The sequence below is a fragment of the Panicum virgatum genome, chromosome 8N, assembly GCF_016808335.1.
Source record: "Panicum virgatum strain AP13 chromosome 8N, P.virgatum_v5, whole genome shotgun sequence".
NCBI classification, from domain to species: domain Eukaryota; kingdom Viridiplantae; phylum Streptophyta; class Magnoliopsida; order Poales; family Poaceae; genus Panicum; species Panicum virgatum.
The window spans coordinates 42,519,332-42,537,318 of record NC_053152.1 but is presented as its reverse complement, the minus strand read 5'-3'; the positions used below and the strand labels follow the sequence as shown (position 1 = coordinate 42,537,318).

The 17,987-nt window shown below is 45.8% G+C and overlaps 2 protein-coding genes across 2 annotated transcripts; both read left to right on the top strand.

Annotated features, from left to right (window-relative positions):
* Window positions 1-11,249: 11,249 nt before the first annotated feature.
* Window positions 11,250-14,711, top strand: LOC120686295 (non-specific phospholipase C4-like). Its single transcript, XM_039968494.1, has 4 exons — window positions 11,250-11,978; window positions 13,330-13,739; window positions 13,826-13,996; window positions 14,144-14,711. The coding sequence occupies exons 1-4, from the start codon at window positions 11,356-11,358 to the stop codon at window positions 14,479-14,481; spliced, it is 1,542 nt and encodes a 513-aa protein (XP_039824428.1). The 5' UTR covers window positions 11,250-11,355; the 3' UTR covers window positions 14,482-14,711.
* An 834-nt stretch (window positions 14,712-15,545) lies between these two features.
* LOC120686296 lies at window positions 15,546-17,845 on the top strand. Its single transcript, XM_039968495.1, has 2 exons — window positions 15,546-16,063; window positions 17,368-17,845. Exons 1-2 carry the CDS (start codon window positions 15,665-15,667, stop codon window positions 17,545-17,547), a joined length of 579 nt encoding a protein of 192 aa, XP_039824429.1. The 5' UTR covers window positions 15,546-15,664; the 3' UTR covers window positions 17,548-17,845.
* The last annotated feature ends 142 nt before the right edge of the window (window positions 17,846-17,987 follow it).

Sequence of the window (17,987 nt, the reverse complement as noted above, 5' to 3'; positions counted from 1 at the left end):
CTGGATTGATTTCTAGAATGGGACTGTTAGGATTGAACTCCATCGAGTTAACCAAGATGTAAATATTCTAGAAATATTAAAAAACTTACTCGAGCAGGGCGAGTAAGGTGTCCTACCTGAGGACTGGAGTAACTCTTAGGGCAAGTCTGTTAGGTACGAACCCCGTCGAGTTGCCCAAGACAAAAATGCCGAAAAAGTATCCAAAACCTACTCGAGCCAGCGAGTAGGGTGTCCTTTAACCAAGGACTGAAGTAATCCTTAAGACAGAACTGTTAGGTATGAACCCCGTCGAGTTGCCCAAGACGTAAATGTCGAGAGGATATCCATAACCTACTCGAGCCAACGAGTAGGGTATCCTTTAACCAAGGACTGGAGTAATCCTTAGGACAGAACTGTTAGGTACGAACCCCGTCGGGTTGCTCAAGACGTAAATGTCGAAAAGATATCCAAAACCTACTCGAACCAGCAAGTAGGGTGTCCTAAACACGAACTGGAGTAATCCTTAAGACAAAACTGTTAGGTACGAACCCCGTTGGGTTACCCAAGACTAAATGTCGAAAGGATATCCAAGACTTACTCGAGCGAGGCGAGTAAGGTGTCCTACCCAAGGACTGGAGTAAATCTTCGGACAAGTCTGTTAGGTACGAACCCCGTCGGGTTGCCCAAGACAAAGATGTCGGAAGAGCACTCAAGCGTAAACCATAAAAACTACTCGATAGCTGCTCTAGTGCTGAGCATGACTTTCGAGGTGGAGTATTGGTCGTATGAGCGAAAGCCAAGTAGTCGATTTATAGAAGAATTCAATAAAAGATTTGTCAAAATTAAAATATTAGTAAAGTGACAGACTCTGACTCTTAAGACCGACCCCTTGCCCGTTGGAAGTGAGCAATGATTTACATGACTGAATAAAACTATTCGATGGTAGAACTAGTCGATACAGGGGTCAACTAGATTTTTGGTAGAGTCTCCTTCAGGAGTGGTGCCCCAAGGGCCTTGCGGTGTGAGTCGCACTGAAAGATCATGTGAGAGCTCTTTGGGTGGATGAAGCACTTGCGTAGCACTACTTTATTGATCCTATTTCTATCCTGAGATGATTCTCCTTGGTGCGGGGTGCGCGGTTTACCCTGAGGACGGGTACTGATGGTTACCGTCTTGTGCTTCTTGAAGGATGCGGAAGCCTTTGGTGGGATGCAGTAGTTGGAAGAAGGGTTGTAAGCCTCTATCCCCTCGCATTCCTTTTTCCTTGAGATGATGACGTTGCGAGCGTCGCGACCAAGGTTGATCACATTGCGGAGGTCGCAGTTGGTATAGTCATAGTTGTCGCCCTGTTGTTCCTACTGGCTGTTGGCGAGGCGCTGGCACCTAAATGCCCTTTTCTGGTTAAGCAGGCGGCGACGCTCGTAGAGGTCTTCTTCTGGATGTTGCTCTTCCAATTGCATAGTGACTGTCACTACTGGAGGAGGCGCAGGCGGATCTTGTTTGACAGTAGCTTGGGCTTCTGTGATTGGGGGAGGAGTAGTTTCCATGTTATCGGAAAGATACTCGTCGAAATCATCAGAGTTGTAGTCGTCGAGGTTGAGACACTCCGTGGAATCACCCACAGGTTCCTGAACTTCGGAGATACGAACCATGAGGATTTCATGGCAAAGATCTTGAATCTTTTGGTATTGTTTGCTTGAGGACGGGTCTAGAGGGGTGCTCTGCTGGAAGGGCGGATCTGTTGGATGTGATCCAGAAGTATTGGGATCTTGTGTCGTCCTTGCGGCGTTGCATATATGACCAAGTTAGGGAGGGAGTCCTGATTGGACTTGGAGTTCTTAGTCGAGTTGGACTCGACTTGCTTGCTGTACTGGATTAGGTCATCCAGCTCGGCCTCCGAGTTGGAAGAGTACTCGGATTCGGAATCGGTTAGTCCACCGATTTTAGCGTATGTGTGCTTTGGGTGAGCGAGAAGCGGGATGCCCATCTCTACACAGAGGGCGTTCTCGTTCATCCAGTGTAGCCATGATTGAGTGGGAGTCACCCCTTCAGGCTCCTTGATCCAGGGTTTGTCGAACATAGACTCACTGGATTGTTCTGGAGCTTTGGCTTTTCCCTTTTTAAATTTGGCCAGTTCCCAAAGAGCGTCAGCGTGTTCGGGTGGATTGGCCATAGCGTCCATGAACAAGTTGACGTTGTCAGACCAGTCTTCAAGATCATCGAATGGTTCGAAGTTGTCAAGACCGTTCATGAATTGATCAAAGTCCTGATCAAACGAAGACTCGGCTGGCTTAGGAGTCCGAATGTGAGCAGGTTTCGGTGAAGGTCTCTGAGGTATCCTGGAGATAGACGGTCCCATCCGAACAAGCCAGGGGTTTATCTTACCAGATCCCCCGCAGATTCCTCCTCCCGTTTTCTGCTCCTTGTTTTGCAGGGTGTCTTCAGCTATCTTAATGCAATCGGCGAGCTTGGAATCCACTCGATCAATCCCTGAGAGTATATCACCCGACCTTTTCTGTGGCGGGTTCAATGCTTTAGGGTTTTGTTGTGATGTAGATGAGCTGAGAGCAGTTTATGCGAGTTTAATACATCCTTTTATCGATTGTGAAACTCTATCCACTCCATCGAGTAGTTCTGAGTTGTTGATCTTTAGACGTTTGAGCGACTTGAGACAAGTCAAGTATTCTCCAAGAGTTTCGGAAAAGTGGGGTTTTTCGGAATCAGAGTTTGTATCGAACTCGACTGAACCAAGAGTTCGAGTTAGAGTTGACACGTTTTCTAGGTTGTCCGAGTCGAGTTCAGGTAGAACTCTTTTTTCGTCGAGATCCGCAGACTCGCGGATGTCGGCGAGTTGGGAGACGGTTTTCGGTTTAGGCGAGATCGGTGTGACAAGGTGGCTGGAGAAGCCGCCCGATCCGTCAGCCGTGCATGCCCAAGAACCGAAAACGAAGGTTGTGCCCTCTGGCACATTGTTGGCGTCGCTTGATCCGGCCATCAAATTCGCAGATGAACTCGCCGAATCCCCTACCTGGCGCGCCAGCTGTCGGTGTTTATCGCCAAGCCTGCTCAGGGATACCCTTAGCAGTAAGGTTTGTAGGTAGGGATCGACTGCTCTGGAACTCGATGGTGCAAGGAACACAAAGATTTAGACAGGTTCGGGCCCCGAGTTGCGTAATACCCTACGTCATGTGCGGTGGTTTGTATTGCCTTAGGTGTTGATCATTGTTTGGAGGGGGTCCCTGCCTGCCCTTATATATCTGGGGGGACAGGGTTACATGAAAAGTCCTAGCCGAGTACAGTTGGAGTCCTACTACTACAACACAATCGGATAGTTTCCTTTGTATTGCAGCTAGTTCTACGCCTATTCGGGTAGTTATAAAAGAGGTAAGGTACATCTATAAGCTATTCCTTACTCTAGAACATTCTATGCCTATAAGCAGTCCCGCTGCCCTGGTTCTGACAACTATGGAAGATTATCAATGAGAACCATGGAGGCATGGAGGATGCGGCCAATGAAAGATATCATGCTCTCATTAATAATCTTAATAGCTTCAAGAAATTTGATCATGAAAATACCAAATCAATGTACTCACGATTGAATGTTCTTGTGAACGAGATCAATTCTTTAGGTGTGAAGCAAATTGGAGACATAAAACTCATTCGCAAGATCCTTCACTCACAACAGAGGCCGGACTATAATTTGGTGACCATAATCATCTATGAGAAAGAGCTTGCCACTTTGACACCAAATCATGTCCTCAATAAGGTGATCACCCATGAACTTCGCAATGACATCAAGCCAAGAGACCTTCTTCACCAACACATAGTGCACTTGCATGCAAGCAAGCCAAGAAGTTGAAGAAGATGGCTATCAAACAAAGCTCAAGTGATGAGGAAGAGGAGGATACAAGCAAAAGCTCCTCAAATGATGAAAAAGAACCGATGAACCCCGACTTTTACAAGCAAGTCAAGAAGATGAACAAATGTTTGATGGGGTACATAGTTTTCCTCAAAGATGAGCATCATCATCAACATACGAAGGTTGAGAGGATCAAGTTCAAGAAGAAACAAATAAAGAAGGAGAAGAAGCCCAAGCATGAATCTTTTGCCATATTTGGGGAATGGATAAGCAGGGGTGAAGATTCAAGAGCAAGCTCTAGTGATGAGTCTAACAAGAGATTCACCACCCACACCAACATGTGTTCATCATCCAATACTTGTCTTATGGCCAAAGGTATAGAAAGCGATGTAAGTAATGATGACTCTGATTCTCCTTCAATTGATGAACTTAACTTGGTTTATGAGCACCAAAAAGTTATTAAAAAGCAATCAAAACAAATTACAAACTTTAATGTTCTTAATGACCTTAATGCTTCTCTTGCTACAAATTATGATGATTTTGTCAAACTCGTGGCAGCGGGACTCCTCATAGGTGTAGAATGTTCTAGAGAAAATGATAGCGCATGGATGTACCTTACCTCTGTTGTAACTACCCGAATAGGCGTCAAACTAATTGTAGTACAAGGAAACTACCCGACCGGGTTGTAGTTGGACTCCAACAGTGCTCGGCTAGGACTTTCCATATAACTCTGTCCCCTCAGAGTATATAAGGGCGAGCAGGGTCCCCCTCCGAACGAGAGACAACCACAACAATCTCTAAGGCAACACAAGCAACCACATAGGACGTAGGGTATTACGCACCTCGCGGCCCGAACCTGTCTAAATCCTTGTGTTCATTGCACCATCGAGTTTCAGAGCTAGTCGATCCCTTGCCTACAATCTTACTGTTAAGAGTATCTCTGAGTAGGCTTGGTGGCTAAACACCGACAGATTTGTTATGCAAATTCAAATTGCTTCACAAGAAGCATGAAGAGCTCAAGTTAAGAATTGAGAGCATTAATGATACTAATGACTTTTTGGAAATGAAGCAATCTATTCCTTGTGCAATTCCAATCTCTAAGGTAGATACTTCAACTTCTTGCATTGATTTAGTTGATGAATCTTGCTCTAACTCTTGCAATGAGAAATGCTATAAGAATGTGTTTGTAGAATCACTCGATGATCTCATTGCCAAAGAGAATGATGAGCTCAAGTAAGAAGTGCAATGGCTTATGAAGGACTTGGCAAGAGTGAAGGCCAAGAGCATTGAACCTTCTCAAGATAACCGTGAAGACATGGTGAAGAAGTTTGAGAAGGCATCCAACGTGATAGGCTTCAAGTGCCATCAAGAAGGCCACAAGTCCAACAAATGCGCTCAACCAAAAAAGAAGCTTCCGGATGAGAAGAACAAGAGAAATCTAACAATCAAGAGTTCTCTCATCTACACCAAGCCCAGCCAGAGGAACAAAAGCAATAGCACCTCCTATGTGATCAAGAAGAAAACCAATTGCAAGGTGGCTGCTCACAAGGTTGGGAAAAAGGAGTTCGAACCGCTCCATTTGGGTGTCCAAGAAAATCATCACCAACATGAAGGGGGCCTCAAATGATGTGGGTGTTGGCAATCCTTAGCCTAATAGAATAAATCTGCAAGCGTACGAATACCGATGTAGCTTTCACTCGGGAGTATTCCAAGGTATCGAATCCATGAGGAATGAGAAATGTACTGAGTAGTGATTCTTGTTTATCGTGGGGGTATGACGGGAGTGAAGAGGTCCAGATAAGATAGGTAGAGGTAGTCTAATATCGTACTACTAACTGCTCCTGTCAAGAATACTTGACTTGTAATCTAGTTACTTCAGCGGCCTAAGCGAAGGGCGCAGACAGGGGTGAGAAGGGGCCCAACATACTTTTGGCAATCCTACTGCTATGAAAACACCCGAACGTGGTGGACTACAAAGGACGGACAGGGCTGTCACCACCTGCCGTCTACCACTGCGGTTCCGTGGGGTGGAACACAACCCAAGGTAACTAACCAAGTCTAGGTACCACACCCACACTATCGAGTCACTGACATCCACCTCACGTTAAGGCAAGAAGAAACCCCAAATAAGTAGAACTTGCTACTTACGCAGACAAGGGATCCCGCAACTAGAGAGATCAAGTATTCAAGTACTAATAAAGTAAAGGACAGAAAGTAATACTGACGAAAGAAGAGGAAATTACTCGAATCAAAACTTCATTCCTCGGAGGCACAAAGTTGGAGAGGGGCCGACACTCCGGCTCCTCTCCGGACTCTCACCTCGCCTCTCTCCCTATTTTCTAAGATATGTGGAGCGCTACGCTTCACCTTGGACTTGCTCCAATTCACCGTGTCTTGAATGAGGGGGTGAGGGGTCCCATTTATAGTGTTGCGGAGGTCAATTCTTCAGGTAGCTGCAAAGGTACGCAACCACTTTCTTGGCTTAAACTCCACGCGAAAGGGCGACTTGAGGGGCTGCAAAGTGGGCCGGCCGGCCTCCCCTAGGCCGGCCGGCCTAGGATCCTCCGATATTTGAATATGCCCCCGAGATTCCTTCTTGCAACGTCGGTTGAAGCAACCTCCAATTGGATTTGGTCCAAACGGTGAAAAAGCGGCCGTTCGGCCACAGCCTTCTCATGGACGCTCCAGATGCTCTCTGGAGGTCGGTGCAAAAGGCGGTTTGCCCAACCGACATTCCTTGGGCCGAGCGGCCTAAACTAGGCCGGGCGGCCTGGCTCTAGAAGCCTTTCGGCCCTCCGTTGCACCGACACACTCCTCAACGGCTGGAGATCACTCCTGGATGGTTAGTTATCTTGTGCTCTGATCATGGGACAGAATTCCTCCATTTTGCCTAAGGGTTCAAGCCTTCCAATTCCAACTCGTGCATTCTGGGAAACCACCCATTGGAATGGCTTGATTGCTCCCTCTGTATGATACTGGTAAAATCTCATGCCAAGATTCCACAGAAAGTATGCCGATCGGCCGGACTCGGGCCTTCCAGTCCAAACAGTGTCCATTTTGGGTCAATTTTGGATATGTTGTTCCTGAGATCAAATATGCACCAAAACTTATGGAACTTATTAGTAATAATGGTTATGGCCTATATTTCATGAAATCAGGCAGAGCGTTGGCAGTGAAAATCATCGATATCGACCGCCAACAGTGGGTTCCAAAGGATACATGAAGCCCAAGATCAGCTTCGAGGGATTTGGAGGCTTAGCTTACAAGATGATGAGAAGATTGAAGATAAAAAAAAGCTAAGCTCACAACTTGGATATTCATTGTCAAAGTCCCTCATAAAATAATGGTAGCTAGATTTCAATTCAGGTATCATGTAGCTCCATTGCTTTTGCTAGTTAGTTTGCATGCATTGCACCTAGTGTTATATATATGGTGGGTTTCTTATGTCTTGCTCTGATCCATGAGCATCCTACATGGTTTGATAAGTGTGCAGAAAGCTACACAAGTTACCCTTCATGGTCCATGAACTTCATGATGTATGTATTTCATTGGTGCACCATAAACATAAACTATAGGGTGAATATCCCAATGTTGTCAAAAATATTGTGCATATATTTGCTTGTTCGTTCAAACACTAAATGCATGCATTTAGGGGGTTTTAGGGGGAGTTGATCCTATGGTTTATGATTTTGAGACTAACAAGTTTTCAAGTTTATCTTTTATAGTCTCTCGAAGGAGTTAACACTCTAAGAGAATGTTGTTCACTCTCAATGTGAATTAAATGTGAATTAACAATTCTATAAGAGTGATTAGATAAAGTAGTATGTTTTAATGCATATTGAGGCATGCTCTATTGAACTTAAATGCTCATATCTAAGTTCATAGGCTATGTGCTCATATATTTGCTCACCTTGGTGTACCAAGTGCTCTTCATGCAAGATCTTTCAAATGGCTTTACTCAAGTCACTTTCAATTGGTACATTCAAGGTAACAACCCCTGGAGGTACGCAAGGTTCTAACTCTTTTCATTGTTATCCTTGTCAATTCTTTGATCTTTTAGAGCTACCTTTGTGCATGATTTGATGTAAGCTTTCTTGATTCAAATACCTAGTTGTGCATTTGATTTTCATATTATCATTTCGTACACACACTTTGTGGAAAGTTTAGCTCATATCATGCTAGTTCTGTAATTTGGTCATCTACCCTAGTAAATTTTCAATTGGTATCTTCATTGATATAATACAATTGATCATGGGTCATGGAACTAACTCCCTAGGCTACTAACTTTTTTCTTTGAGCTATAATATTTTGCAAGACCTTTTTAGGTGATTTGATTCCAAAGGGGAAGAGATGAGGTCCAAAGCAATTATCTTCCAAAGAGGAAGAAATGCCAAGTGAATCAGCCAACATATGAAGGAGAAGTAGCAAATATGGGGAGAAGCAAATGGGGAATCATGGATTTACGGGGAGGCCAAGCCAACATTGCATGGTGGTAAGCATCCAAGCAAGTGTAAGTGGTTTAATTTGTTAATTCTTGTAAATTTATGCTTGTTTTGATTGTGTTGTCATCAATCAACAAAAAAGGAGAGCTTGTAAGGAACATGGCCCCAATAAGACCATTATTTGTGATTTTGGTAATTGAGTAACAACATGATCATGTGACTAATATTTTGTCATGATATACTTTGAAGGTGCTTGTTAGGTTCCAAGGATGTAATGGAAGCCATTAAAATGGTCAATTACGAAAAGACACGTGAAGAAACGAAGCAAAACAAGCAGAATATTGACAGACTATATCGGTCAACTGATAGACTAAATCGGTCAACACAAAAATCATAGCACCGATTCTTCCGATGACCCTGCACCGGTTTAACCGACAACCAAGCACCTGTGCATTACACTGTGCTGAAGGAATCAAAGTTAGCAATCTTAACTGCACCGGTTTAACCTATGCCTCAAGACTTGGATTGATAGATGCAATTGATAGTCTAAATCGGTCAATGTTACCTGAAATTTGTGCACCGGTTGAACTGATGATGCCCAAGATAGAACATTGGGTATACGTCGGAGTATCATCTAGAGAGTTTGTTTTTGTCAATTAGAAACCTTTTCAGCACTGATTTAACCGATGCCCGCCTGATCCAATGCATCGGTGCATTGGCGTAAGCCTACTACTGTGTCAGAACTGCAGTGGCTACTATTGAGGCTCAGAGTGACCGGTTTAACTGATGCTACCTATCGATTTAATCGTTGCCTACGCAGAAAAGTCGGCAGAAAAGTCGATAACGGCTACAAACAGCTTTCGACTTGGTGGTCTATATATATGCCTTCTCGCGGCCATTTTGGAGTTGCTAGAGTCTAAAGGAACCCCATACACACCAGAAAAACATCTCCAAGCCATCCAAGAGCATATTGATCAAATCCATAGGTTAGCACAAGCTTTGTGAGTGAGAGTGCTACGCTAGCTCAAATTTGAGTGTGAGAGCAAGGTGCTGTACCATGTGTGTTGTGCTTGAGAGCATCTCAAGCTTGTATTTCGGTGTGCCGGGCCCTTGGTGCTTTGCGGCTTGGTGTGGAGCGGCGTCGACAATTTTGTGCAGGGGACGTGGAGACCCCCATCCTCGTGGAGAAGCTCCTTAGTAGAAAGCGGGACCAAGGTGACCGGGAACTTGACGCAAGTCTTGGGGGCGTTGCCTTAGTGGCATGTCAAGATGTCCTCAGAAGAGACATGGTGGCCGAGAAGCGATACTTTTGATTGAGTGCTTCAACAACGTAGTGTAGGAGTGGCTTTGTGCTTAATCGAGTCATGGGATAAATCTCGCGTTAAGAGTTTGCTTCCTTTCGTCCCTACTTAAGCTTCCGCATGTCTTATTATAATTTGTGTGCCTTTATATTTTTAGTGCAGATCAAGCTAGCTGTGTCTATAGGTTGCCTTTACAACTCTGTCCGGCTAACTGATTCTGGAATCCTGATGAGTCGAGTCTGCAGCCTTCTGATTCTGTCTGCTGCGGCGCAGAAGTCGAGAATGAACCTTCAAAACGAGAAGGGGAGAACCTTTAATAAAAACAATCTGAAAACCAGGCTGCGATGTGCCACAGCGGAGAAGGAAAGAACCGCCCCTACACCACCGCAGCCGTCCCAGGAGAAGCAGAGCAGGGACAGCTGCCTGCGTGGCTGCGTTAGGGTCGTTGCCTGTCCATAGCAAGGAGATGCAGGTGCCAAGGAAGAGAGGAAAGGACGTTCTTCCGCCCGGCCTTTGCCAGAATCTGTTGCCAGCGGCCATGGTGCTACGCTGGCTCAGGAGAAACAGAGGGTTCGCTCACTCGGCAGCCGGCGAAGACCTGCACGTCTGCTCTGCTCTATAGCCGAGGCGTGTTGCAGAGAGTGTAGGTGGCCGAAGGAGATCAGGAAGGCAGGTGTGTTCCTTCAGGTTCAGGAATTCCCCGTCGTCGAGGACAGTGGTAGAGGCCACCAGGCCGGCGCTGTGGAGTGGCACGGTGCGGTTATGAGAAACAAAGAAATAAGAACAGTAGAGAGTAGAGAGGGTTTATACGACTAGGGGCCAACGCGCGCCCACATGTGATACAGTACACAGGACGAACTACACTATTTATCAAAAGAGTAAATTAAATAGCCGGATCTTAAACTTGGCTCGAGTGTCATTCACGTCCGCAAATTTTCAAAATGCACACTTAGATCCTTAAACTTACTAATCGTATCACGTGAGGCTCAAATCACAGTTGTTTAAGTTAAATTAAAAGTTATATAATTTTTTCAACTACAAAATTATGCAAAAAAACAATAGACACAAAAAAAATCATAAGAAATTTACTTATACAATAATGTTCAAATACAAATAATCCTTATAAAAAATCCGTAGAAACATAAAACTCATATGACAAAATTTGTAAAAAATAGAAAATAATAAGAATAAATTTAGGAGGAAAAAAATAAAGAAAACATTCAGACATAAAGTTTTGAAAAGAAAATATAAAAGTTGAGTGAACAAATTTAAAAGTAAAATTTGGGACCACATATAAGCTCCACATTTGCATAAATACTCCGGTTTATAATTTAAAAATGGTAATTTAGACTTCACGTGACACAATTAATAAGTTTGTAGAGTTGAATGTGCATTTTGAAAATTTGAGAACCTAGATGACACTACGAGTTAAGTTCTAGGACCGAGACAAACTGAAGAAATGCTAGGATCGGAAACCACTCCCTGATTCTGCCAAGTCCGTTGCCACCAACTTGAAAGTGTCTTGCCGTAACAAAAAACTAAACAATTCCGTGAACTCCACCTAACCTGTTTCGTACCATGTTCCACACGCCTCTGCCGTCCACCGCCGGCCAGAGACAAGAATAAGTACACACACCAACTGAGCATTAAGCTAATAAGCCATCCCGATTAGCAGCACCTTCCTTCCCTTCCCACACCACCAAGTCGAGCAAGAAGCCTAGCTAGCTCGCTGGCCGGCGGCCACCACGAGATCGAGGAGCAACGGCCGTCGCCCATGGCGGACAAGATCAAGACGGTGGTGGTGCTGATCCAGGAGAACCGCTCCTTCGACCACATGCTGGGGTGGATGAAGTCCCTGAACCCGGCGATCGACGGCGTCACCGGCGCCGAGCTCAACCACAGGGTCGCCGGCGACGCCACCTCCCAGGCCGTCCACTTCGGCAACGCCTCCCAGTACGTGGACCCGGACCCGGGCCACTCGTTCATGGCCATCTACGAGCAGGTCTACGGCGACCCCTACACGTGGGGCAGCACGGCGCCGGCGACCAAGCCCGGCGTGGCGGTGCCGCCCATGAGCGGCTTCGCGCAGCAGGCGGAGAAGGAGAAGGCCGGCATGTCGGCCACCGTCATGAACGGGTTCCGGCCCGACGCCGTGCCCGTCTACCGCGAGCTCGTCCGGGAGTTCGCCGTGTGCGACCGGTGGTTCGCGCCTGTGCCGTCGTCGACGCAGCCCAACCGGATGTTCGTGCACTCGGCGACCTCGCACGGCCTCGTCAGCAACGACAGGAAGATGCTCCTCTCCGGGATGCCGCAGCGCACCATCTTCGACGCGCTCCACGACGCCGGCCACTCGTTCGGCATCTACTACCAGTTCCCGCCGGCCGTCCTCCTGTACAGGTCAGTCGTCTCGTCGTCCTCGTCCATGATGCGTAGTTGAAGCAAGAACATCTTTAACAATGTTGCTGATTTCAGTGATAGCATTTTTAACAATGTTAGTAATGATTTAGTTTTGCGAGATGTTCTCTATGAAAAACTTTGGAGACCTTTTCGTAGATCTCTCTACAACTCAGATGGGAATTGTCACCGATCTGAATCTTGTTTAAAACAAAATGGGGTGGGGGGATTAAGCATGTCATTGTCATTGATGATCGTGCCATTGACAAAATGGGGGAACATGATAGCTACTGAAGAAGAGTTGATATGTTCAATAATTGTTCTTCTGACTTAGCGTTACAGACTATAGAAGATATACACTAAAAAACAGTAGGAAATATAATAGGGATACTGAGTCATTATGTTCAATTGTTCATCTGACCTAGCATTACAGACTACACAAGATAACCACTCAAAAAACAGTAATGCAGGTTGTGCTTAGAGCGCACATGATCAGTGAGATTCGGATAAACAGGGTGTACATACCTCTACCATTGTTTTTATATCTTGATTATTGGTGGTCGGTTAGATGCTAAGAACGTTGCATGCGTGGTTGGTTCACATACTGATACGCGTTGACCATGAACTACTGATGCAAATAGGACATTTTGTGGATATTCTCATCATGATCCGATCCTACCAATGTCCAGGTCATGACCAGTGCAAACACGTTATTTGTATTCTACTGCATTACATATTGTTAAGATCGACACTAGATGCCGAGACCTGCAGCTAGCCTGAATTTTGTTTTATTTTTTTGCTTAGTTCTCTGTCTAATTTTCTGACGGATCATCGGAAGCATGTATATCTAGCACATGTGTACATCAGATTTTACTAACGTTTTGTGATCTGCATGAGCCAGTAAATGAATAAAAACCGACAACCAAAAAACTAGGAGATGATGGTCCTAGCATTGCTAGTGCCCGAACGTCTGATTAGATTTCTTTTATTGGACGGTTCATCGCAATATTGATAAATAACTGTTATAATATCAGAAATCAACGCTTGCAACATACACACACACAAATGATTTTGATATCCAATTCGAGGATGGTAAATTCCCACCGCAACACTAATATCATGTTTCATGCAACATCCACTGAGCAACATAAAAGAACCAAAATTGCAACATCGGTACTTATCTCTTGCAACATGGGTCAGAGCGTTAGATTTTTTCTGCACGTCAGACGTTCTAATCCTAGCATTACAGTACTTAATTTGTTTAACACACATACTGTGTGTTCTGGATTTTAAAGTGGTTCATCACTTATCTTTGGATGATCATGATCCCAATACAATTCATCCTCGCATGCAGGAACATGCGGCAGCTCAAGTACATCAACAAGTTCCACCCCTACGACCTCGACTTCAAGCGGCACTGCGAGGAGGGCAAGCTCCCCAACTACGTCGTCATCGAGCAGCGCTACCTGAACCTCAAGCTCCTCCCCGGCAACGACGACCACCCCTCGCACGACGTCGCCAATGGCCAGCGCCTCGTCAAGGAGGTCTACGAGGCGCTCCGGTCGAGCCCCCAGTGGAACGAGACCCTCCTCGTCATCACCTACGACGAGCACGGCGGGTTCTTCGACCACGTCCCCACCCCCGTCGACGGCGTGCCCAGCCCCGACGGCATCGTCAGCGCCGCGCCCATCAGCTTCGCCTTCGACCGCCTCGGCGTCCGCGTCCCGGCCATACTCGTCTCGCCATGGATCGAGCCGGGCACGGGTAAGACGACGACCCATGCGACGTTTGCTGATGCCTCACCCACCACCCATGGACAGATGGTGATGCGAAGCACCGTGTACTTGCAGTGATCCACCGGCCGTCGGGGCCGGAGCCGACGTCGCAGTACGAGCACTCGTCCATCCCGGCGACGGTGAAGAAGATCTTCAACCTCAAGGAGTTCCTCACCAAGCGCGACGCCTGGGCCGGCACGTTCGAGACCGTGCTCACACGCACCACGCCAAGAACCAACTGCCCAGGTACGTGACAACACTGCTGCCAAGAAGATCAATTGGCCAAGCAATGCAATGAACATTTTACCAATCTTGCGTTGATCCATTAGTTGACTGTAGATCGATCAGTGGTCGCCGTGTTTGATTGATAACTGATGGGGAATGGGATTGCAGAAGAGCTGCCGGAGCCGGTGCGGCTGCGGTCGGCGGCGGCGGAGGAGCACCGGGGGATCTCGGAGTTCCAGGCGGAGCTGGTGCAGCTGGGCGCCGCCCTGGACGGCGACCACGCCACGGAGGCCTACGAGACCGACAAGCTCATCGACAGGATGACCGTCGCCGAGGCCGCCGACTACTGCGAACGTGCGTTCGCCAGGTTCAGGGAGGAGTGCCAGCGGTGTCACGATTGCGGCATGGACGATTCCTACATCCCGGAGGTCCAGCCGGCGGCGGTGGCACCGCCGCCACCGTCTGCATCCAAGCTGTGCAGCTGCTTCCCCTGCTTCAGCGCGTAATTAGAATGTGGGCGTCGCTGCAAGATGGAGTATTTCACATGGTTGTGATAGAACCATAGAGAAAGGGACAGCAGCAAGCGCCTTATTGCGGTGATACTAGAATTTTCTTCCTCTATTAGTTCAAACCCCACGGGCCATCAGACCGGTAGCCTGTTAGTTCTTCATTAAATGCGCGTATTATTCTTGCCTAAATATTTCTTCACGGCCACGAGAAAATTTTATAGTTACAATTTGCATTGCTTACATATGAACGAGGATAGATCATTTCAAGATCGTCCATAACAGATTAGGAAGAAAGATTTTAGGAATGGGGGAAGAGACAGCACGTCGATATTCAGTCTTGGCTCAGAGGATATTCAGACAGCAGGGGCCGGGCATTCGTTTTTGGAAGCAGTATCACCTACAGTGATTTGCTGAAGGCCAAGCTGAGAATAGGCAGGTTGGTGCACAAGATGCACAAGTTTTTGATGTTCCTGAGCCCAGCGATCTTTAATTTAAAGTGAATTGGCATCCAAATCTCGCTAATTCTGCAAGCAGCCTGAACTGAACTCTTCGCCTATCTTTTGGAGAGAATTATTTTCTTAGCCTAAAAAAAGTTATGGTTAGTTTCTTGACTCTTTTTCTCTTGAACTTGGCTATTTAGACTACAAAAACGAGTTTCGTTTAGTTTTTTTTCTCTTTCGTTACCTGCAGTTAGGTCTACAGTCTTATTATATTCAAACACATCAGTTTAGATTTTATAACAGAAAAATGAGAATATAAATAATTCTTTTTGTGAATTTTGGTAAATTTCACTAGTAATTTCTAAATATTTATAAATATATTTTAGTTTTTAAATTACAGAAATTCACAGAAACGTGGTAAAATAGTGAAAAATTCATTGGAATAATTATTAACCATGCTGTACCTAGAAAAAATCACTAATATACTATTTAAACTACTAAAAAGTAAATATTGTTATTAATAAATTACTAACTCATTTTGGAGCTAAATAGCTAAGTTCAGACAAAAAAAGACCAAGAAACTAACCACAACGTGTTTTTAGTCAAGAAATAATTCTCTCTATCTTTGGCCAGGCCGGTGGTGCGCTGCTGTTGGCGTTCGCTAGGCCCACTGCCAGTGACTCGTACAGAGCCTCGCCCTCAACCCGCACGCGGATTCCCCTCCGCCTCGCCGGCGGCCGATGGGCGCCGCCGCGAAGCCGCCGCAGTTCATCTGCTTCAAGTGGCCGTGGGGCCCTAACCCCGGCCCGTCGCCGGACCCCGGCCCGAGCCCCTGCGGCGACCTCGAGCTCCCCTGGCTTTTCAAATCCATCCGCACCCTCGCGCAGGGCCTCGTCATCGCCGGCGACCTCCCTCCGCCCCCGGCCCCCGCCGCCGGGGGAGGCAGGAGGAGGAGAGGATGGGGGAGGCCCGGGTCCGCGCTGGCCCGCGGGAGGCCCGCCACGGTGCTCGAGTTCTACTCGCCGCGCTGCCGCCTCTGCGCCTCGCTGCAGGGGCTCGTGCGGGAGCTGGAGGAGCAGGCCGGCGGGGCGGCCGGGTTCGTGCTCGCCGACGCGGAGGACGACCGGTGGCTGCCCGAGGTGAGGCGCTTCCTGCCAGTCGCTTTGTTCAGCCAGTTCTGAAGATTTGTGCTGTCGATTGGGTGGTGTGTTTCTCAACAGAGGAGAGCCTTGAAATGGCAATTTAGTCGGATTTAGTCTTGCTCTGATTGATTCGTGTGAATTGATGGATTGCGTGATGATTTTGCGCACAACTGCACCTCAAGATGGGTTTACTTGATCGTTGATGGAAAACTTGCTCTGAGAATTTTGTGTGTGTAGACTGTAGAGTTGTGTGATAGTTCTGCTGGGACTGCTTGTCATTTGAAACATGGACTCAATGTCAACTATGGGTGTTTGCTGTAGATGTAAGTTGGTTACTGCAATCTGTTCCTTTCAAAAACATTAGCGACTAAGAAACTATCAGTTTTCCCATTTGAATGAAACAGCTAGACTTTATGTTTATCATGTCAGGATGCTGAAACATCCACAAGTTTCTGTATTTGTGTAGTCCTTGATTGAAACTAACAATGAATTTCTTTATCATCGAGTTGTACTTTATTCTTGTGCTGCCACAAAATACATGTCCTTATTTACCAACCAACTAACCAAGTCTGGAGTATGATCTTATTCTTTTCTTCCGTGTGTGTCTGCACGGAAAGATCATAGTAGTACTGCTCCAAACTTCTATGTAAAGGCTCTTGAGAGTGCCCTTCCCATGTAAAGTAGAGGCTCGGCATTTTAGGCTCTCATGTATGTGTTGTAGCCTTGTAGGGACTCTTCAATATCTTCATTTATTATCTTGTTTTTTGTCATATTTGAGTTGAGAACTGACTTGTAGACTTTCCGTACAAATAATACAAAATCTTTTTAGGACAATAGTTGTGTTCTTTTCACTGAAGTCCATAAGAGCATTGACTGTACTGTAGAATGAATGAATGATAATGAATTGAATATTGAAAACTTCTCTGTTATTACAATTTAAGCTGTTGTCTTTGTTTCCCTGCTGCCCATTGATGTGTACATTTATTTTGTCACATGATGAATGTATAAACCAGTAATAACATTTGAAAGCCCTGCTACTTTTGAATGTGTACATTTATTTTGTTAGTCCTATTACCTTGCACCTTTGTTTTGGTCACTTTCTAATTCACTTAAATTTTTCTTCGTTTTTTGGGCTACTCAACAATTGAACTTGACTCTTGTATGTCCAAGAGAAAGACTAATTTTTTGTCTTCATATTTCAGGTCGTGTTAGCATTTCTGTATCACATGCAGAACCATCACCGCATAACTTTGTAAACATTTTCAATATCCTAACAGCAATTTGTATGTGTGCATTTGCAGCTTCTGCATTACGATATCAGATACGTCCCTTGCTTTGTGCTCCTGGACAAGCACGGCAGAGCTCTAGCGAAGACTGGGGTACCAACCAGCCGGCAGCACGTTATCGCTGGTCTCCATCACCTCCTGAAGATGGAGCGTCCATCTGGGCATGAAGGAAACCAGAGCGTGCCTCCATCATGAACATACAGCCAAGCGCTTGAGCAAGATCTGTAATGGCATTTTATGGCAAAGAAAATTTCAGAATGTGCATTTTGTTTAGCAAACGTGACAATGAGCGACACTGACACTTCAATTCTTTATCTGATTAATAGTACATTTTCTAGGTGCAAAAGCAGTTGAATTTCCCCCTTTTGTTGGGTTGTAGTGACCATGCCTCGATAATGTCAGCCTTAACATAGGCTCCCCATTTTTCTCCTAGAATTTCTTGGTGAAGCTTGTGTTGTTTGTCAGGAAATGTAGTGATTCTGCTTCATTGAAACTGAAAGTCATTTCCTGTTCTTCATCCAACCATATCCACTCACGCGTGTCTCGTGTCATTGGCATAAATTTGAAGTAAAACCTACAAGAACTTCAATTTGTGAAATACTACATGACTAATCTCGATGGGTTCAAAAGATAAA

Coding starts and splice junctions, on each gene's coding strand:
- LOC120686295 (XM_039968494.1), top strand. CDS start 11,356: ATGGCGGACAAGATCAAGACGGTGGTGGTGCTGATCCAGGAGAACCGC. Junction 13,740..13,825: donor ATGGATCGAGCCGGGCACGG/GTAAGACGACGA, acceptor GTGTACTTGCAG/TGATCCACCGGCCGTCGGGG. Junction 13,997..14,143: donor GCCAAGAACCAACTGCCCAG/GTACGTGACAAC, acceptor ATGGGATTGCAG/AAGAGCTGCCGGAGCCGGTG.
- LOC120686296 (XM_039968495.1), top strand. CDS start 15,665: ATGGGCGCCGCCGCGAAGCCGCCGCAGTTCATCTGCTTCAAGTGGCCG. Junction 16,064..17,367: donor ACGACCGGTGGCTGCCCGAG/GTGAGGCGCTTC, acceptor GTGCATTTGCAG/CTTCTGCATTACGATATCAG.